At 41.6% G+C, this 22,785-nt stretch overlaps 1 protein-coding gene across 1 annotated transcript in view; it reads left to right on the top strand.

The window, feature by feature from the left end:
- The window catches only part of fibcd1b (fibrinogen C domain containing 1b), a 127,130-nt gene extending 109,161 nt beyond the window's left edge, over positions 1 to 17,969 (top strand). The window contains exons 6-7 of the mRNA XM_081367326.1: positions 5,209 to 5,388; positions 15,897 to 17,969. Of these exons, the coding sequence (XP_081223452.1) occupies positions 5,209 to 5,388; positions 15,897 to 16,165 (449 nt within the window). The 3' untranslated portion in view covers positions 16,166 to 17,969. The remainder of the gene's footprint in view (positions 1 to 5,208; positions 5,389 to 15,896) is intronic.
- Positions 17,970 to 22,785: the final 4,816 nt, after the last annotated feature.

Raw genomic sequence — 22,785 nt, 5'->3', positions numbered from 1 at the left:
CAGCTGGGAGCGTTTAGAGGACCCGGTCACACCTTCTCACACACTCTCTGCCGTCATGTAGAGACAGGTAAGTGTTGCACCATACACTCAGACCCCGTTTCGGGCCACCTTTGGGCCTTCCGAGCCGGGTCCTTGTCCTCTACCTCACTACCTCATTCCGGGTATGTCTGTGGTCCCCCTGGGCCAGTTCGTAGAAGCCTAGAAAGAGCTCCCAACCAATCCAGCTGGCTCCTCCGTACCAGCGTTCGGCCAGTGTCCGCCCATGTTCAGCGCTATTCATTACACTTCGGTGCTCAGCGAATGTGCGTCTGTCATGTGCGCGGTCATTGCAGTCCTACTGACGAAGGATGCGATTGAGCCGGTCCCTCCAGCCGATATGAAGACCGGCTTCTACAGCCCATACTTCATTATACCCAAGAAAGGTGATGAGTTACAGCCAATCTTGGACCTGCATTTCTTGAGTTGGGCCCTTTACAAGCTTCCGTTCAAGTTGCAAACACAGAAACACATTTCGAAATGCTTCGTTCCCGAGACTGGTCTGCAGCATTCGACCTAAAGGATGCGTACTTCAGATCTCTACACTTCCACAATGCAGGCCATGCCGTTTGACAATCACCCTGGCCTGCCAAACCCTCAACCAATGATCAGACCTTTTATTTCTCCGGGCCAGCCAGCCCAGAACAAGTGTTCACCAACACCGGCTGAGGGGCCACGTACAACGGGCATGCAGTAGCGGGGATCTGGGCGGGCCTCCAACTGCAATGGCATCAATTGCCTCGAGTTGCTAGCAGTACGCATTTCTTGACGCCGCTGCTCAGCAAGCCTGTACTAGTCACTACGCTTCCCTTGCATGTCGCAACTTGCCCACCACTTCCTCCTATGGAGTCATAAGCTTCTGAGGTCGCTTCATCCACTTAAAATTCCGGCCTGCTCAATCGTGCCGCCGACGAGGCCTCATGACAGCCTGTGGCCTATGGAGAGTGGAGACTTCATCCCCAGGTGGTCCAGCTGTTCTGGGATCACTTCGTGGCCGCACAGTTACATCTGTTTGCCTCTCCGTACTCGTCTCATTGCCAGTTGTTTACTCCCCGACCGAGCTGGCACACAGCTGGCCCCGGGGCCTATGCAAAGATGCGTTTCCCCAGTGAGCCTTCTGGCACAACACTGTGCTAAGTCAGGAAGGACTTAGGACTGTGCTAAGTCAGGAAATGACCCCGAAGACTTAGTCCCGTTGCCACTATTGCTGGACCACCTGACCACCTGACTCCGGGCTCCACTCGGCTCCTCAGCGAAAAACAACTGGTGCGTGCATCCACTTCCATATTTATACCTGCCCTGCGTGGCGGAGCGTGTGATGCAATTCACAAGCCCGAGCCTGTGCACGTTGTGTCCGAGCTCGTCCCAAAACATTAACTGTAATTATGAGCCCGATTTAAACCCGATTTAAAAAATTTAATACGTGGGCTGTTATAACTGACGTTCTCAACTACAATTCCGAGTTGTTTGAACTACAGAAATCAGTTTACAATTATCTTAATGAATAATGCAACAAGGACGAAGCATGTAAACTGCGTTGTTTGTCTATTCAGAATGGAATGGATCGCAAATGGATCCGAATGAAGAAACGTAAAAAAAAAAAAAAAACGTGAACACTCGACAAAGGCAACACATATGTTATCACTGCCCACGACTTGTTTAAAATGGTTCCATACCTCCAACTTTCCTCCAAACTTGCTCAAAGTTAATTCTCCTGTTTTTATTTTTTTCTCTACATCTTCAAGCTCCATGTTGCACTTGAGCTACACAATACAGCACAGCAGGCCCGGTGTGATGCGTGCGAGTGGAAGAGACGCTGCACATGACACGTGACACGTTGCATTGTCCACCCAATTAGGCTAATAAAGTAATGTTTAAAAAAACACAAATGCTCGATCAAGGGCCCGGCCCGAGGATAGTGGTGGGAAATATCGTCCCGAACCGGCCCGCGGGTCGGGGTCAATTTCGGGCTCGGGCAGAAAATCTACTTCAAATACTGCCTTTGGAGGATGCAGCCCCTGAATTGGGATACAGCTTCCGTGTGGTTTTCAGGACTTCTACCTGTTTGTATGATCTCCTAAGTATTTTGGTTTAATATTAAAAGACTAATTCTTGGAATTTGACATTCTACTTCATTTGATTTGAACCACGCCATTACAGCATACATTTAAATTTACTGTATTTCTGAAAAGTCTAACACATTATGTCTTTAGTCTGCTATTGTGAAGTATTCATGCAGGAAAATAATTATGCTTTCTTAGAGATTGTAATGACCACTATTATGCTTTTCATCCACTGTAAAAAAAACAAAAACAAAAAAGTTGCTGCCTTAAATTTTTAAGTACAATCAACTTGGATGTTTAAGTCATTTAAATGACATTAAACTGACTTTAAAAAATGAGTTGAATCTTGAATAACTTATTTCAAAAGTGGAAAATTGCTTAACTTATTTTGATGAATTTGTTTGATCATATATTTTTTTACAGTGTCTAATGATTTTGTATGGTAAAAATGCATAAATGACATCATGCTGGAACTACCAATTATTTTTTCAACACTTTAATCAATCAATTAATCGAATATCATTGTTTTGAGGTTGGAGAGCCCCAGGATGTTTTCTTTCTTTTCAGTTGTGCTGCTGTGGTATGGTAGGCCATCTCAGTTTTACAGAGCGTGCAGAGCACCATTTTATTTTGTCTCTTTTTAAAAAATTCCCCCACTTTAGACAGGGCTCGATGTTTTTGTAATAACGGCTGATTTTCAGCATACCAGAGAGTCGGAGCCGACCAGCACAGGGGATGACCATAAACAGCGTAATGAATCAATGCATTCCACGCAAAACGACTAATTTACGCAATCAGCGTAATTGATTACATTGATGCGTCGTTCCAGCCCTATTCAAAATATGAAAATATTAAAATTTCTGCTTTAGTTCGTATGCTTTAGTTCGTAAGAAGAAACATTTACCCTATAAAGCCATCCAACAGCACACTCTGACTCACATTCACTCTCGCTAGTAAATTGAGCAATCAGTATGATAATTCAAAACAAAATGCAGCTTAGTTCTTACGTTTGAAATGTCTTCGCAATAATGTTTAATTGAAAGTTCAAGCACACCTGAGTTGTATGCGCACAGACTCGCCTGTTGGCCCCTTTTTTGGTAGAAAAGCAAGAGGGGCATAAATTTCTCCCAATGTTTAATTATTCCAAACGAGGGAGAATCTCAAGGGTTTTAATTAAGCCTGAATTAAATTGATGTAAATTGCATGTGAAAGTAGCAGGTTTCTTTTCCTCTTTTTAAAAATAAATCATTTTATTTATTTATTTTGCAAAAGGCAAAAAAGGTTCTGTATGCACTCGAAGCTGCTGTTTCCTTCATTTTTCCTTCATTCTGCTTTTCTTATCAATTTTGTCCCTTTCCTTCATATATTTGTAGTCACACTGTGCCACACATGTCAAATTAATTTTGATAATTTAGCTCAGTGTTTATACGTGAGGACGGTGCTGCAAGACTTTTCCTATCAGGTGCTTGTGGGTCTAGTGCTGTAAATGTGATGCAAAAACAAGAAAATATAAAAAGAGTGAATCTCCCCTAAGACCTGGTTGTTTTACATGCAGCTTTAATGCATAGTAGTCATGTATGAATTTTAAAATGTTTAAAGTATGCCTTTGCTCTGCATAATAATAGATGTTTGAGCATTCCAGTGTTTTATTACATTGTTTTATATGAAAGCCACAGAGAGTGAGAACGAACTACACATTTATACTAGGGATGGGGGAAAGAAATGTTCATTTCTGTGATTAATTTCGGCTGTGTAAAGTTAAATATAATTAACATAATTTATACAGCCTTTGTTTTTCCGCTTTCTGAGACTATAATAATATTTTTTCCACACTTCCTGTGCTGTTATATGAACATGCTGTTTGAGCATTGGTGTAAGTGATGATAGATGTATCAATAGCTGTGATAGCCTACTAATAGAGAGGATTGAAAATCCATAAAATACCAAGGGCCAGATTTGCTAACAGTTTGTGCCAGCGCAAACCATGTTTTTGAGTTAAAAAAAATATACTGTCAGGATATACTAAAGATACACAGTAAAAAGATATTGTAAAAATAAATAAATAAATAAATAGCACTGAAAAGGCATGGACATTTATTTTTGTGGCTGACCTTATTGTATGCATTTTAAGGAGTTTTCCTTACAGAAACAAAAGTTATGGGAGAGAGTATTTAAATTAATCATACTAAGGTTTACGCTAGCCAATTTTCTGGTTTTTGTGCCATTATTTAGCGCCCAAAAAAGCATGTCTTAAACCAGGCGCTCATTTGTGCTGCTCTTGATTGCTGTGTTCTTTAATTTGTGCATTGTCAGTAGATCACGCTCAAAACTTTCCAGTTCCTTATAGATGTTTTTTTTGTTGTTGTTTTTTGGAATTGTGCTCTCATGCTAATTTGCCCTGTTTAGTAAATATGGCCCATAATGTTTTCACTAGTAATTTTATGACATGGCCCATTTAACAAATAAATAGGTAGAAAAGATTTGAAGTGAAACAAAATGAACTGATATCCCTAATTTAAAAAGTAGAGCAGAAAGAGTAATGACAGACAGAAACATCATCTGGAGTTATTTCTCATAAATAAAGGCAAAGCTAAATGAGAATTTTATTATAATGGGTGTATGCAATAATTCTTGTAAGTTTATTTAAATTATTAGATTGATTCTTTAATTGTTGTGAAGGATAAACAAAACAGTAGTCGGATATTTTGCAGTTTGCTACTAAATGTAAAAAGTATTAAAATATATTGTTGATTCATTGTGTAATTTTATCTTCAAAAACGTAAAGAAAATAAATAAATTTAAGAATGGCACTGGTATTGGCAATATATCCTTGTCAGTCCTTGATAATAATGATACTTGACAAATATTATTTTGAATATAGGCTACTACAAAATATACAATTATGTACAATTATTACTATTAAAATATACTACTTATTCTACATTTAGTTGGGGATTCGATGTGTAAATATATATAATTACAGATATCTGTGCAATTAATTCATTTTACTTGATCCACTGCCCTAATTCGTGTTACCTTCATAATCCAATGACACTATCTATGAGTAAAAATAATCATAAAATTAATTGGTCTTTCTCTCTTTCTTCAGGTTTGAAACAGATCCATGCTCTCTCTAGCCAAGGAAACTACGAATTGCGCATAGATCTTGAAGACTTTGAGAACAGCACAGCTTTTGCGCAGTATGGTGTTTTTGGAGTCGGGCTGTTTTCTGTTGATCCTGAGGATGATGGTTACGCCCTCACCATTGCTGATTACACCGGCACTGCAGGTACACATACATATTTACACATTAAATACATAAAGCTACAGACCCTGAGTCAGTATCTTCAATACAATTAGAATGCCTTGTTTAAATCACATGCTTAATATTGAACTATACTGGACCCAGTATGCAAATCAGTTAGCAAGATTAAATCTCTGTCAACAGTAATAATTGCTTATTCATTCAGATAATTGGTCCATTTCTGTGCTTGATGGCATAGACAGAATAATCATGGCACTTAATACACTCTTTAGTCACTTATCAGCTGCATGCACAGCATATATCTCTCTTCCTCTGCAAATCGCCAAATAAACAACCACTAAGACTGGGTATCAATACGGATTTGTTAATACAATTTGATTCTGATTTACAAGCTCTTGATTTGATTCAGAATTGATTACATTTGAAAAACTCATCGATTTGAACCAACTCATTTGAGTGATTTCATGAATCAGATTATACTTGTCACAATGTGTCTTTTTGATTTCACTAAAACGAACTGCTCATAAAACTCATATGTTTTTTATCTAGACTATACTGGTCACACACTATGTTGTTCATTCACTGAGAAGAACCCACCTATAAGTATAATTTGTTTGTGAATCGGACCACACTGGTCACATTGAATGTTGGTTTTGCATGCAGTCTGCTAGTACACTCAATAGAAAGATGTTTCTTGTCATTCTTTTGTGATGCAGTCTTTTTATTCCATCACATTCAAAACAGATGGCAAACTCATTCACATCTCAAGTCATTTTTTTATGCAGTGTTTGAGTAAAAATTATTTTAACAATCATTATCATTATTAATCAGAAAAATTGTTATTACTGTATTACCCAGTCCTCACAATCACACACACATCCAGAAAACGAAATACCTTCCAGTCGATTACTATCATTGACTTAGTCAAATGTCAAGAACTTACACACAAACTGAATTGGAAAACTCCTCAGAGTCTGGTAAGAAACAAGTGAGCAGCAGGATAAACAGAAATAGAAAGAGCATTCTGAGTTTGAACTCAAGGGCAGAAGCTGGAGAAAATACACCTAAGAGAGAGTGTAAAAGAGAGAGGTGAGATATCTCCTCTCTGGACAGCATGTATATCTGGGCTCGAATTGGATCGTGTCTGTAGTGCTGGTGTCAAGTGAGCAGGTGGTCTCTGCTGGGCAGAGTCTTCACGCCCTTGAGCTGCTGGGTTTCCTGTTTGCTGCCTGACAGGTCTCCCTAATCACAGTGTTGAGAGTATTATTGTGATCATTTGCATTGAATTTTGACAGACGTTGTGCTCTGGACCGGCCTGGTGGGGCCTAATACGTCTCAAAATACAGACCCTGTCAAGGTGACTCCTTATTCACCCCGGCATGTGAGCACCAAGTTTAAGTTTGCACACCTACAGTATGTTTTAAGCAGATTGCACATTTATACAGAGCCTTTTTAGAGAGTCTAGCATGGTATTACCACATCACCTGAAGGCTTTTTGAGATGATAATATCCCCTTGACAAATCAAAAGTGATTCCCAAGAGCAGGTGACTGAATCGGAGAGTTTGCAAGGACATGTCTGGGTATAACACTCTTAATGCAGAAATGTCTTTGGCAGCAATACAAGCATTTTCTGTGGGCTTATGCGACCCTAGTGTGACTAATGGCTTATTCCCATAGCTGCAGACAAAATCTGTCAAGCTTGAATGACGTGCGTTTCCATGGGGAAATTGAGCCCTGGTCTGGGATCAGTTTCTCGATGTATTGTCTTTGACGTTATTGAGTAAAACTGATTGTGGAACAGAAGATTGAAGATCTTCAAGGTCATATACTCTTAGAGAAGAGGAAGGAAGGTTTAGCGCTTTAATTCTGGAAGCATTTTCCTCTTCTGTGGATCATCCACTGTATTTTAGGCTGGATGAAAGGTTAAACATAAAATGGTTCTGAATGAATCCCAGAGAGGTTTAGAAATACCACCTGACATTTACCTCTATTGTACTCATCCTGGTACACTTTCCTTTTCTTCCTGTCTCATATCTCCATGGAATACTGTGTTCTAGCTTTTGTTTGGAATGTGTTCTTTGTTCATGTTGAGCTGACAGAAACAGTTTATAGGGCAACAGACACATCACCACCCTGCCCTTCTGCCAAAGAAATCCAGTGAAGTGGACAGCACGCAGGGTGGCTTTCCAAATTTCCTTTTCAGACGTGGAAATAGGGAAGGTTTGTTTCTGTTGGCCATCAACAACAAATGCCTTTTGTCATCAGATAAGACTGACAGTACAAGACACTTCTTGAGAGAAGATGACTTGTCATTGACCCACAAATTGACCCTTTTAATGTTCTTGCCCCGCTGACTCGTTGATTCTTTAGATTTAGGTCTTAAAGTGTTTCGGATCTCAAGATACTTGCCTGGCAGAGTAGCAGAAACAAAGAGAAGCTACAAGATACAAATATTCTATACTTCTTAAAATAACATAAATATGCAGCACATTCATGCCATTCTCATTCAGAGATATGCATGCTTAACTGCTGTATGTACTGTACCACTGCAGGTCATTCAGTCCCATTTACTAAAATAGAAATTATGGGTGAGGGTTCAATCCTTTAATTGCATGCTTTCAATCTCTGTATACAGAATAGGCAGTGAATATCAGTGGAATATTTTGGAAATGGTTTGAAAAGACAATTATACATAATGCCACTGTGTGCTTATGCCAGTGTGTTTTACACTAAGGGTTTTAAAACTGGGTTGTGGAGACATTTTCTGTATAGTATAACAATGTCAAAAAAATAAAATATGAGTACAGGAGAGATCAGTGAAATAAAAGATAGATATAAAATGTTCAAACTGTTTTGTGGAAAAAAATGTTTTAGTTCGCATCCATCTATCCTTGCAATATACCTAAGTGCATTGTTATTTATGTTGTATCTCTGTAGGGATATTATCCTTACCATTGTTGATTTCAGCTTTTCTCTGGAACTTGTGAAAAACACTACACTTGTAATAAACTAAATATATATATATATATATTAGGGCTTGCATAGACTAGTCGAGTAGTCGATAGATCGACTACTTCAACCACTAGTCGACGCTGTCGGAAACAATCGACTACTCGAGCGTCCATAAACCATAAATGAATTAAAAATGGCGAATGTCACCAACAGACACCACACGTCATTTGTGTGGAAGTATTTCATCAAGGATGACAAAAAATATTGTAATTGGCCAACTCTGCAAGAGGCCGTTCACATATTGCGTCTAAAAACGTGTGGAAAGAGCGCGCGGCCGTGCCGATGTCTCCTACAAGCGCTCGCGCTCCTGTGGCGTCTGTCGTCGCTATGCAACCAAACTGCGCTCTCCATGATGACGTCGAAGTAGTTATCATTCAGCAAAGGATTAATTTATTTCTAACCCTTGCATTATCTTTACTACTAGATATATTTCTGGAGATGAGAAGGAAAAACCCGCCTGGAAAAACTAGTGCAACATGTTGCTTTCATTATGAGCGCGCTTGCCGCGGCCACGCGCCTACATTTGAAATAACGACCTTGAGCGCGGAAAAGACGCGATATGTGAACGGCCCCTAGAAGCAGACGTCTGAAATGAAAGGCAGGAACGGCTATTTATTTGGCTTTAGACTGTTACATGAAAATTTAAAAATGAAATGTCATAATTACAATGTTTTGAGAGTTTACTTATGTAATTGTTGCATTAGGCTATGCATTAATAAATGTTTATTGATAAGATCTAGCTATTTCATGTCTTTTCATTTACAGTAGCATGAACGACGAGTAGTCGAGTAACTCGAGTATTGTTTTGATAAGAAATCGACTAGCAGAAATCAGTAGTCGTGCAACCCCTAATATATATATATTTTAGGTTCATCAAGTTTCAAGATTTTTCATTTTTTCATTTTTAAAGAAATTAATACTTTTGTTCAGCAAGGACAAATTCAGTTGATCAAAAGGGATAGTAAAGATATTTATAATGTTACAAAAGATTTATATTTCAAATAAATGCTATTCTTTTGAATGTGCAATTCATCAAAGAATATTGAAAAAGAAAATCACGGTTTCCACAAAAACATTAAGCATATTTTCAACTATTTTTCAACTATATTTTCAACTATTTTCAACATTAATGATAATAAGCTTTGCCATCACAGGAATAAATTACATTTTCAAATATATAAGGTTTACATATATTCAAATACAAAACACTTACTTTAAACAGTAATAAAACACATTTCAAAATATTACTGTTTTTATCAAATAAATTCAGCCTGGGTGAGTACAAGAGACTTCTTTCAAAAACATTAGATAGTGAATGTTTTCTTTTGAATGGTAGTGTACATCTAAACTTGTGGATATTACAGTATTGTTTGACTTACAATATACAATTGACTTGTACAATATAAATAAATAAATTGACAATATAAAAGCCAATGAACTTAGCAAATTATTGCATTTAATTAAAAAACATAATTAATAATTCCTTTACCGTATCAAGCTGACTATTTGATATAAATGGGTCTTTACTGTATAATTACAAATATCTACAGAAGTTGCCTTTATATTACAGGAAGTGAGTGTCCATATGTACAATGTGTCGACTTCTGATGTCAACAGCCAATTTACTGGTTGTTCAGCTCCATGTTCCAGACAGCTTTGAGTGTGTCTCATTCCACCAAATGACACCTCTACACCTAACATCTAATTATGGAGTACCACCTGTACCCATGTGTTTGTGCATGAGTTCTTGAAAGAGGATTATCAAAATCCTTTTTTATGCTAACTTGTCTCTTGTTCCCTTTCGTTCGGTCACTACGAGTTACGTCGGTGAATGACAAATAGGGGTTTCGCTTAGAAGCCTATCACCTTTGAGTTTTAGAAAATGAGCCAATGGCATGGAAAATGCCTTGGGTCTGCGGAATTTTCATGCCGCGACTCTGCCCCACCGCGTGGGTATAAAAGGAGGATCGGTGGCAGTCTCGCATTATGTTTTCACTTCGAAGCCAAGAGTAATCTTTACTCCTACAATCAATTCTGAGATCTTCCCCTCTGAGACAAGCTACTCTCCAGGTGTTGGTGTGACGGCGAATTCCAGCGAGTTCACATTGCCAACTGATCTGTGCAGTGATCTGCCAGTCGTGTGCTTCTCCTTGGTCACTTCAGCACTCTGCAGAGTTTTCCCTCTCACAAAAGAGCTTGCGCGTGGCACGTCTTTATAAAGATGTCTCGCCTGTGCACTTCTGGTTGCGGTCGGACTGTTTCTCAGTTTGATGGGCACAATCGCTGCCTTGCGTGTTTGGGCTTAGATCACGCTAAGGCAGCTTTTGTGGATGAATCATGTTCTCATTGCGGGAACATGACCATCGCAACACTGCGGTCGAGACTCAGTGACCTCACTAGAGTGAGAGTCCCCTCATCCACACCCCGATCTACCCCCTCTTCAAGAGGTGGTACTTTGGGTGGTGGACAGGGTGACCTGAGAGTGATGGTGTGGAACAAAGTGCCGACGATACTTTCAACCCGAGTTGACAGCCATGCTCTCCCGGCTGCCTGGGAGAGCTGGATGATTGGGCGCCCGCCCCAATACCTTTTTTCCTGGAGGTGCATGAGGAGGTCACAAGGTCCACTCCACTGTCTTCCCGCGATCGCTCAGCAACCTTCTCCGCCTTTCCTTCCCTTGATGGGGCCGCGGCCAAAGGGTACACTGGGGTTCCCTTGGTTGAACGCTCTGTTGTGATGCAGCTGTGTCCTCAGAGCGCTTCTTCTCATGGTGACCCAAAGTACCCCTCCAAAGCCTGTAGGTTTTTACCGACTCTCGTCGCAAAATCCTATAGAGCTGCGGGGCAGGCTGCCGCCTCTTTGCATGCCATGGCCATCCTGCAGGTTTACCAGGCACGGATGTTCAGGGACATGCAGGAGGTGGGACGAAGGTGACCGCATGCTCCCTGGGCTAGGTGATGTCCACGAATGTGGTCCAGGATTGACACCTTTGGCTCAATCTGGCTGATATGAGAGACTCAGAGCGAACCCGTTTCCTCGACTCTCCCATATCCCAGGCTGGCCTCTTCGGCGGCGCGGTCACGGACTTCGCCCAACAGTTCTCGACCGCCCAGGAGCAGACTGAGGCTATAAAGCATATTCTGCCCTGACGGCCTGCTGCTGCCTCCACCCAGCCGTCTGTACAGAATCCTCAGCCTGCTCGCCACCCCACCCGGCCCCAGCAGCAGCCTTCATCTGGGCCACGCCGTGGAGGTAGCCTCAGGAAGGCGCCACAGCCCCCTCCAGCTCTGCAGCCCGCTAAACGCCAGGCTAAGTGGGGCCCCTGAGACGGGCTGCTCAGAGATGGCACGCAGTTCTTTCCAGGAGATGGTAGCAGGACCACTCCTTCCCCTGGTGGAGGGCTGGGGGAGAATCTTTTGTTCTTGTAAAGAAAGAACTGACACACCCATCTCTGAGCCATCAGAGGTCTAAGATGACAGTGCGCACCGCACACAAGCCCTGCCACGTTCGTCCCCCTCTGTCGCCAAACCCCTGGCAGAGCAGGCCCCCTGTGGAACGCTGGTCCTTCCCTGGCCTCCTCTGTCAGGACGCGGCAAATGACCGTGCCCCCACACCGGGACGCTACGCCTCCCACGTCCGGGCCGGTCATTCCGCCTCGCTGCCCCATCAAGGGTATGTCTGTGGTTTGCATGACCCCACTGGTACAGTTCTCTTTACAGGCTTCCGTTCAGGATGTTGACAGCGAAACGCATTATCGAATGTGTTCGTCCGTTGGATTGGTTTGCAGTGATCAACCTGAAGGACGCCTACTTTCATGTCTCCATTCTTCCTCGACACAGACCGTTTCTATGGTTTGCTTTCGAGGGGCGGGCATATCAGTACGCGGTCCTCCCATTAGGGCTAGCCCTGTCTCCTCACGTCTTCACGAAAGTCATCAAGGCTGCCCTTGTGCTACTCCGGCAACACGGGGTTCGCATCTTGAACTATCTCGACAACTGGCTGATCCTAGCTCACTCTTGGGACCAGGTTTGCGAACACAGGGACCTGGTGCTCCGGAACCTTGCCTGTCTGGGTCTTCGGGTCAACTCCAAAAGAGCAAACTCTCCCCAGTGCAGAGGATTTCTTTTCTCGGTATGGAAATCTACTTGGTCGCCATTTGCGCACAGCTTACGAGCGAGCGCACACAGTCACTGCTGACTTGCCTGAGACAATTCAAGGGCAAGAGTGCGGTTCCACTGAAGTTATTTCAGAGGCTCCTGGGGCATATGGCTTCCACAGCTACGTCGATCAGGTTGCTTCATATGAGACCGATTCAGCACTGGCTTTGCGATCAAGTCCCGAGGTGGGTATGGCAACCTTGCACGCACCGAATACCAGTTACTCCGGTCTGCCATCAGACCTTCACCCCGTGGACAAACCTCAGCTTTCTACTGGCTGGAGTGCCCTTAGAATGAGTTTCCAGGTATGTTGTTGTATCAACAGATGCCTCCACCATGGGCTGGGATGCCATGTGCAATGGACATGCTGCCGTGGGCTCCTGGACAGGACCCCAGCACCTTTGGCATGTCAATTGCCTCGAGTTGCTGGCGGTACGTTTAGCTCTGCACCACTTCCGTGCGTTGCTCAAGAACCAACACGTACTAGTCCGCTCAGGCAATTCTGTGACAGTAGCGTACATCAACCGACAAGTTGGTCTACGCTCCCGCCATATGTCGCAGCTTGCCCGCCACCTCCTCCTATGGAGTCATTTATATGGCTCGCTTCGAGCCATTTATATCCTGGGAGACCTGAACTGTGCAGCCGACGAGCTCTCATGGTTTCAGCCACTTCCTGGAGAATGGAGACTCCATCCCCAGATGGTTCAGCTGATTTGGGAACAGTTCAGCGACGCACAGGTAGATCTGTTTGCCTCCCAAGATTCTTCCCATTGCAGCCTGTTTTACTCCCTGACCGAGGGCACACTCGGCATGGATGCACTGGTGCACAGCTGGCCGCGGGGTCTCCACAAGTATGCGTTTCCCCCAGTGAGCCTTCTTGCACGGACTCTGTGCAAGATCAGGGAGGACGAGGAGCAGGTCATATTGGTTGCGTCTCATTGGCCCACCCAGACCTGGTTCTTCGAACTAGTACTCCTCGCGACAGCACCTCCCTGGCCAATTCCTCTGAGGAAGGACCTTCTTTCTCAGAGACAGGGCACCCTCTGGCGCCCTCGTCCCGTCCAGATGCCACACATGTAGGTTCCATAGGTTTGAGTACCCTACCACCTCCCGTGATGGCTACTATCACTTCCTCTAGAGCATTGTCCACGAGACATGCCTATGCATTGAAGTGGAACCTCTTCACCACCTGGTGCTCTTCTCACCGAGAAGACCCCAGAAAATGCCCGATCAATGTCGTGCTTTCCTTCCTGCAAGATGGGTTGGAGCGAAGGCTATCTCCCTCCACCCTCAAAGTGTATGTTGCCACTATTGTCGCATATCAGAACGCAGTTTAAGGTAAGTCTGTGGGGAAGCATGACCTGGTCATCAGGTTTCTGAGAGAAGCGAGGAGACTAAATCCTCCTTGCTCTTCTCTTGTACCCTCTTGGGACCTCGCAGTGGTTCTATCTGCCCTGCAGAGAGCTCACTTTGAGCCTTTCCAAATAAATTGAGCTTAAGTTCCTGTCTATGAAGACAGCGCTTCTGGTTGCATTGGCCTCCATCAAGAGGGTAGCGGACCTACAGGCATTTTCGGTTGACGAAGTGTGCCTGGAATTCGGGCCGGCCTACTCTTACATGATCCTGAGACCCCGGTCTGGATACGTGCCCAAGGTTCCCACCAGTCCATTTAGAGATCAGGTGGTGAGCCTGCAAGCGCTGCCCTCGGAGCCTTGGAACTGCTCTGTTCCTGCTCTGCTATGTAGACAGAACGCAGTGTTTCAGGACCTCAGACCAGCTCTTTGTCTGTTATGGTGGGAAGCTGAAGGGAAAGGCTCTCTCCAAGCAAAGGTTGTCTCCCTGGATAGTGGACGCCATTGTCTTGGCTTACCAGACACAAGGTCGACCATGCTCCCTTGGTGTGAAGGCCCACTCCACTAGGAGTGTGGCTTCCTCTTGGGCTCTAGCGCATGGCGCCTCACTGACAGACATCTGCAGAACTGCAGGCTGGATGACACCTAACACATTTGCAAGATTCTATAATCTCCAAGTGGAGCCAGTGTCCTCTCATGTACTCACCACCAGTGGCCGGTAATAGGACCTGCTCGGTGTCATTGCTTGCTGTGCCATTCCACTCCACGGACTGGATGTGTGCGCTATTTCACTCAGATGAGTTGTTCCTTCCAAGACCCTGAGTTCCTCCGACATTGATGATGACGTCACCAGAGTGCTGCCCTGTTGCTCAGCCCTCGTGATTGGCTAGGTGTTCCATGTGCATGGTTCCCCTACTGGGTGACCCCCACATGTGTATTTCCATGGTAAGCCTCCTTCGAGCTCGTGTTTTCCCTCTCTCTCGAGATTGAAACATTCCACCCTGCGGGCTGGACACCTCTGAGCCTCCATATGCATCCTGTACTGGGGTCATATGTGTATTCTAAGTCCTCCCTACGGGTAGGCATTGTGTTATATGTTCCTCCTGGGATATACCCAGTGTACTTTGGTATTCTTGCATTAAGTCATTAAGAATTTCCTGAGTTCAGACTCGGCTCCTCAGCGAGGAAACATAATGTGAGATTGCCACCGCTCCTCCTTTCATACCCACGCGGTGCGGCGGAATCTCGGTATGCAAATTCCGCAGACCCAAGGCATTTTCCATGCCATTGGCTCGTTTTCTAAAACTAAAGGTGATAGGCTTCTAAGAGAAACCCCCATTCGTCATTCACTGACGTAACGTCTCCGTTCCCTCCTCAGGGAACAAAGGTTACATATGTAACCGAGACGTTCCTGGGTGTCTGGAGTCATTTGTGTGAAATGGCTTTCTGTGATGAGTTTCACAGTGTTATTTCTAGAATAACACAAGTCAGCTCTGTTGCAACTTAAATATACAATATTTCTTATTATTATCAATCTTGAAAACAGTTCTGCTGCTTAATATTTTTGTGGAAAACATGATTAAAAAAAATCCATGATTTTTGATGAACACATGCCAAGACCAAATCTCTGCTAAGTTATCATGCTTGAAGAAAGAGGTTAGTGTGTTTGCTGTCGTAATGATGACAGTAGCGCACACAAAAGTAGTAGATGTTCCGTGCTTCGGAGCGGTTAGCGACCACACTTAATGTGTACCATGCCCAAGCCCAACTGAACCATGCTCTGGCCCACCTCTTCCAAGTGGGCCAGGGACGGTTCAGCAAACCGCACCCAGGCACGATACAGAGCGATCACACTAGTCAAACGAACCAGGCATTGGGGGTCAAAAGTCCTTGGGCGCGGTTTAGATCACCTAGTGTGAGTACACCCTTACTGACTTAAAACTATTGAATAGAAGTTTAATTGTCTTTCTCCTCTTTTCCCTTCTGTTTTACATGGGCCGATATATACAGGAGATTCGTTGCTAAAGCATAACGGAATGAAGTTCACAACGAAAGACAGAGACAACGATCATTCAGAGAACAACTGTGCTTCGTTCTACCACGGCGCCTGGTGGTACCGCAACTGCCACACCTCCAACCTGAATGGCCAATACCTGCGCGGACAGCACACCTCTTACGCCGACGGGATCGAGTGGTCGTCCTGGACCGGGTGGCAGTACTCGCTCAAATTCACAGAAATGAAGATTCGGCCAACACGCGAAGAGCGAGAGAGCAAGTAAATGTGCAAAAAGTAATATTTAAATGTGAGGAAGTGAAAAAAAAAAATGTTTAAAAGACTTAAATATGGAACGTACGATGTGGAAAACAACAAGAACAGTTGTTGTTGCTGATCTGAAAGAGAGCTTTCTGTTGTCCTGTTTATTAATTTGGCTGAAAAGTCACACTGTCGTGTGGCTGTGCTGTAAGTCCTGCCCTTCATGTGACAATCTCTTCATCATCAGGCCTTGAAGTTTCTTCACACCCCAGCTGTCAGATCTCAGCTCACTCCAGCAATGACTCAACTACTCTTCAGTGTCATACTTCGGTTCTGATAAAAATGACACTGAATCAAGAGTACCATTATGTTGCCACTGGTTAGAGAAATAACAAGTACAACAATGAAATGTTGGAATGGTTCCCATTTCCATTCCATTCTGAACACATGCCAAGACCAAATCTCTGCTAAGTGTTCATGCTTGAAGAAGGGGGTTAGTATAAAAGAAGAAAGTGTGGAAGATGGGAGGGAAATGAGAGAGAGGAGGTCTGGGAGGAGAGGAGTGCAAAGAATTCAGTGGGAGTTCGTCTCTCATCTGTCTGACAGGCCATTAGCGAGCATATTGGCCACTTTGTCTGATCGCCATTGCCAAGTGATCATCAGCAAGGCTCTTCATCTCACACATAGGCAGATGGAGGCTGTTTATGTGTGTGTGAATGAGATAAAAAGGAAATGTGATATTGTCTCGTCTTCTTTCCGAGCGTGCGTTTCCGTCTCAGCATTCTCGGGGAATCTGTTTATCGGCCAGACGAGATCAGTCGAGTGTGTTTACTTAGCACTCACACACACGTCATTTGTTCACGCATGCCTTTAGAACCCGTGTCAAAGTGCTAATTTAAACGAGCCACCCTGCCGTCTTTTATGTGTGAACGCTAACAAGTATATCAGCACATTCACTGCCGTCTCTCTCTTCAACTCACTTTCCAAAGGTCAGACATCTTAAACGTGAATATTGTGCTCCCTTCACCTCATGTACCTCAAGCACATTCATCTCTCGCCCTTTCTTTTTTCCCTCCCGGTGGTCTTCTCAATTGTTCTTTCTCTGCTCTTCCCTCGCTCTTTCAGTTTGTTTTCTTTGGTCCCCTGTGGAAGTGGAAAAGGTCAACATGTCATTTAGTACAATTACTCTGCTCATTGTTCTCTCTTCTTTGCTCTTTTCTGACTTTTTAATTTTCTCTCGCTTCTGTTTCGCAATTCATCCCTTTCTAAACCTAATTATGTTTTTTTTTTAAATAAAAAATCAACATTATCATGATAATGGCAGTTTATTTGTACTTTGTTTAAATTGTGTAATTTTGAATTCAGAAAAGAAAGATTTACATATTTAACATGATTTACACACTAACAAAACTTTTGTTCCCTCCACTGTTTGATTGTTGTGGTGTTTTATGTATAAAGACAAAATAAGTTTTCAGGCTGATTTGTGAATGAACTTGTGCAAGTATGAACACTGATTCATTCATCTTGAATTTTGCGATTTAGATTTTTACTTTATAAATGTACCAAGAGCTTTAAGATGTGTAGATTTCATGTACAATATGTATGTTTTAGAGACTTTTAACGCATGTGAAATGTTTTCTTACGGGAAAAGGACAAAAGCACACAAATGAAACAATGTACATTAGAAAAGATCCTCGAAATGGCCTGATAATGCCTGTAGTCATGTGACGAGGATTGAATGGTCTGTTGTGCGGGACTGAAGTCTCTTGAATGGACTTGTTTTAAATTCTGGTCTGACAAAAGTGCAGTTAAAATCCATTAAATATACACCAACGAATAATGAGCTCATTACTCTGGAAAATATGTGGGAAGATGACTGTAAAAGCAACATTACAGGATGTTGTCAAGACTCTTCAATGGACATGAGTGAGTGCTCGTCCTTATCTCTGGAGACTCCTCGAAGTTTGTTTGAGACTCCTGTCGGTTTGTTTCTCCGTTGTGTATTTTCAATTGCACAACTCTAATCCCCCCCACACACACACACACACCACCTCTCAATCTGTGGAATTTCATTGCAATCAGCCCCTTTTTTCTGTTATCATTTGTTTCAAAGTTAACCATGCTGCCTGTTCAGTTGTCAATAACGTTTCTCCAGTGTGTTGCCGTGGTAATGATCCCCTGAACAAAAGCTAACAGACTGATAAAAAGAATGAAGGAAATAGATGAATAATGTAACAATGTCATGAAACTAAGTCAACAAAGGACAAGAAGAGTGCACATTATAACTGGACAGATAAAAATTTGAAATAATTTGTAATTAAGGGTCTCTATGAGAATGTGTGTGTGTGTGTGTGTGTGTGTGTGCGTGTGTGTGTGTGAATGAAACAGAAAATATACTTATAAAGAAGAAAAGTGAATTGTTACTTCTGTGTATGACATTGGCTCTTCATATTGTGTGCATATAAAAAAAACAATAAATAACATATAAATAAGCTGATTTCTGCAATGGCACTGCATGGATTTTAAGATCCTGTGCGTCTTTTCTGTGCATCCGTACATTTCTTCATTTCCAGCAGGAAATCTTTCCATCGTCCTCTCCAGCTGTTTTTAATACTTACAGGGCATTTGCTCTTGACATATTACACTTTTCACACAGACTCGGGGTTTGTGATTGTTCCCTATGGACACATTTCCTCAAACCTTTGCACTATAAATAAGTCAAAAAAAATTCTGTCTGAATCGTTATGTGTGGTTTAAAGCAATTGGCAACTGCCAAAGAACATCCTGTTCCCATTTCCCCATTTTTAAAATGATGTGTGTTTCTGTGTGTGCATTGCTGGATCTGTGTGTGCATTGCTGGGTCTGTGTGTGTGTGTGTGTGTGTGTGTGTGTGTGTGTGTGTGTGTGTGTGTGTGTGTGTGTGTGTGTGTGTGTGTGTGTGTGTGTGTGTGTGTGTGTGTGTGTGTGTGTGTGTGTGTGTGTGTGTGTGTGTGTGTGTGTGTGTGTGTGTGTGTGAGTAAGCTACTGTACAGTGAGAGTTGGAGAAAGATGACTGCATGGCATGTGCGAATGGGAAAGATGGAGAGCAGCACATGGGATTGCGTGTGAGTTCACTGCTGAATGTGTTTTGTGGGGTGTTTTTTTTTTTTTTTTTTTTTTTTTTTTTGCTGCAATAATGACAACTCCCCAGGGAAGACACCAGCACAGACAAGCAATAAAACTGGAACCACCTAATGGCCATCTTTCCTTAACAGTGCAAAGAAGGGTGACCTAGACCATCACTGCTGTATTAGCAAATTGGATGAAAGCAAAATATATCGAAAATGCTGGTATTTTGCTTTTGTTTTCCCTCTATATTTTTTTTATTAGTTTAGTTCAGGATATTTACAAAGACTTGAAGTTGAGCTTATGTGTCAACACTGTTACCATAATTTGTTCCATTTAAATAAATGAACTATTCCATAAATCAAATAAACTTTGATATTCTTTTAAGTTATCTCTTCAAGAACAAGTTAAAGTCCCCTTTTTATCTCTTTATCTTATTTTTAATGTTGTTTATATGTCTATGTGGTCTTTTTAATATGCTTTAAAGGGATAGTTCACTCAAAAATGAAAATAACCCCATGATTTACTCATCCAAGCCTTCCTAGGTGTATATGACATTCTTCTTTCAGACAAATACAATCGGAGTTATATTAAAAAAGTATTTTGTAAAGGTATTTAAAGGTATTTTGAATCAAGATTATGAGGGCACATGAATTAAAAAATATGGGTCATATAATGGTACATGCACTTTTACAAGTTGATTGTGCTGAAATGTGTGTTGGCAGTGCCTGTACACAACCATCATAAAATGATAAAAATCCATCCAGTGTTTTTTTTTTAATCTCCTTATATGTTTGACACTCTCTGAAATCAAGCCGTTCGATTTTGTGACGTCACAAAATCGACGCCCCTCCCACGATTGTGACTGACAGCACTGCGTTTCAACACAGACCCGCCCTCGCTCGTGAGCGAGCTGTCTGTCATCATAAGTGCATTGATATGCTGGAGAAGAATGGCGTCTAAGCGATTGTTCTTGGGTATAGCCTAATAAGGAGCACAGCAGTCATTTTGATGTTTTTGATGAAATATTCCCAAAGCATTGACATGGGGGTTCCCTCGCGGGGATTCCCCACGATCAACGGGAGTCATTTCACACCAGACTGCCAAAACGAGGGCCAGTAAAGCTGGTTTTGCTAAGAAGCTGTTCCTGAAAATAGGATCCGTACCAACTATTCGTGTTCCTGCTGCACCTCCAGAAGAACTGAAGTGAGTGCAACGTTTTATTAACCTTTATATTAATGTTTATATTCATCTTTGCATATCGCTTGCTGCACGCTTCACGATGAATGTGGCTGTTTACACTCAAGGGTTCATTACGCCATGTTTTCTATGTACGACGATCTCAATATAATTCACAATCCCACATTTATAATGAACAATGCGTTATGGTTATTGTGTTGTTGTGTTAGAAAAGGCATACGCACAAAACAGAGGGCGGGGTGAGCAAAGCTCATTATCATTTAAAGACACATGCACTGAAACGGCATGCTGAAAACAGAGCTGTTTTTTACCAGGTAAAATTAGTGTTTTCTTACAATACTAATGAGAATTTTTAATTAAAGTATATTACAAACTTTTAATTTAGACCCTAAATAATCATATTAGCTTGTACAAAAATGGCATTATATGACCCCTTTAAATAATAATAATAATAATAATGGTGTGCATAGATAAATCATTTATAATAAAAAACTGCAACATTGCATAAAAAAACTGATAATCGAAAATGGATATTTGTTGAAATAACAGCATTTAATTCTCTTTCTAAGAAGCACTTTTGCAACCTTGAGTAATGTCAATTTGCTTATCATCATCGACCCTGTTTTTGGAAACATAATTGTATCCCAGCATATATGTAGATTGATATAAAAAAAATAGTTATATACTTTTATATCAATCAATCATTTTTTTTTATATCAATCTATATATATATACTGTATATATATATACTGTATATATATATATATATATATATATATATATATATATATATATATATATATATATATATATATATATATATATATATATATATATATATATATATCACTTATGGAGATAAATAAAGAATGGGTCTAAGAAAGTAGTGAGTTAAATTTGTGTGGGATGACAGCAATTTAGATGAGATGGGTTGTGTTAACTGCATGAGCCGCATGTCAAAAACACATGACAAGACAACAGAGTTCTTTGTTCTTGCAAGATATGCATGTTTTCTCCCTGACATACCACAGAATTTGTTGTGATCCAGCATTCATAAGGAACAGATGCATCATTCAAAAATTAAAATCCCTTAAATAGCGCAATGAGCGCACACACTCATGCACTTCTATCCCCATATAAACTAAAGATTATAAATCAAAGCTACGTGAATTAGCTATACGGTAGCAAAGACAACAAATCATTTTCCAGTGTCTCCTCGTTTCACTCTCATGACCTTTTCATGTTCACACTGAATCCAGTTTTAATGTAGTTTGACTTTAGTTTAGGAGGCTGCGGGTGTGAAAGCTCCCATCTGATTGCTGCCACGCTATGGCACATGAATCTGTGATTTTGCTGTTGGGATGATGAGAGGAAGGGAAATGTCAAAGGAAAATTAAAGCAATTTTATTGCAGACATGTGCATGAGGGAACCTACATTAGCATAACAATCAATACCACCGTGTAGAGGGAGTGAGGAAGAGACAGATTTATTATTATTATTATTATTATTTTAGATTGAGTGTTGGCTTCATCCGCTTTGAATTTACCTGCTAGCTGTCTCTGTGGTAGAGGTAAATGAAGTCAATCATTGTGAGCACATTCGAAAAGGATTTTTGTTAGTGTACATTTTATGTATTAACCTCTCCCTCTACCTCTCATACTCACTTTTTCTCACTTTGACAAATTTTCATTTCCAGAGAAAAGAAAACAGAAAGATTAGTAATTAGGCATTGGTGAATCTAAATACTTTTAAAACAGTCACATTTGTAAGCTTAAAGGATCATTCCGGTATTTAACACCTTGAGTCTATTTTGTAGTTTGTTTTGGATGAACTAGAGTGGTGGACACAGAAATTTTGAAGATGGGTCCTGTCTCGACTTTTTGACTCTTTTAGACCGCCTTTGACCGCTTCAGAGTGGCTGGCTATGGGCAACGTTAAAACAACCCTTAACATTCGTTTTCAAAACTGTGCAACTCACCGAGTGGTTAGTGGTGTTCGTTGATGATTAAAAACAAATATATCGGCGCAATGAAGAAGAAGAACGGGCCCAAGGTGTTAAATACCGGAATTATCCTTTAAGATACATTTGCCACAATCTTGAGCACCCTCAGAAGACAGCTCAAAAAGGATGCTTAAGATTCATGAATGTGTTTAGTTATATTCATTCAATGGGAATTATCATTATAAATGTATAGTTATGTTTCTAAGAACCCACTTCTGACACTTTCAAAAACAAAAACAAAATCTTACAAAAACAAAATCTTACTCACCCCAGTCATTCTAATGTTCTGAGTTCTGATGTCTGTTAAATAATCAGTACTTATTACCTTTGGAAAAGT

Source organism: Scardinius erythrophthalmus (assembly GCF_964197995.2).
Source record: "Scardinius erythrophthalmus genome assembly, chromosome: 5".
NCBI classification, from domain to species: Eukaryota; Metazoa; Chordata; class Actinopteri; order Cypriniformes; family Leuciscidae; genus Scardinius; species Scardinius erythrophthalmus.
The sequence above is the reverse complement of the archived record's forward strand: the minus strand, read 5'-3'. Positions and strand labels throughout refer to the sequence as shown.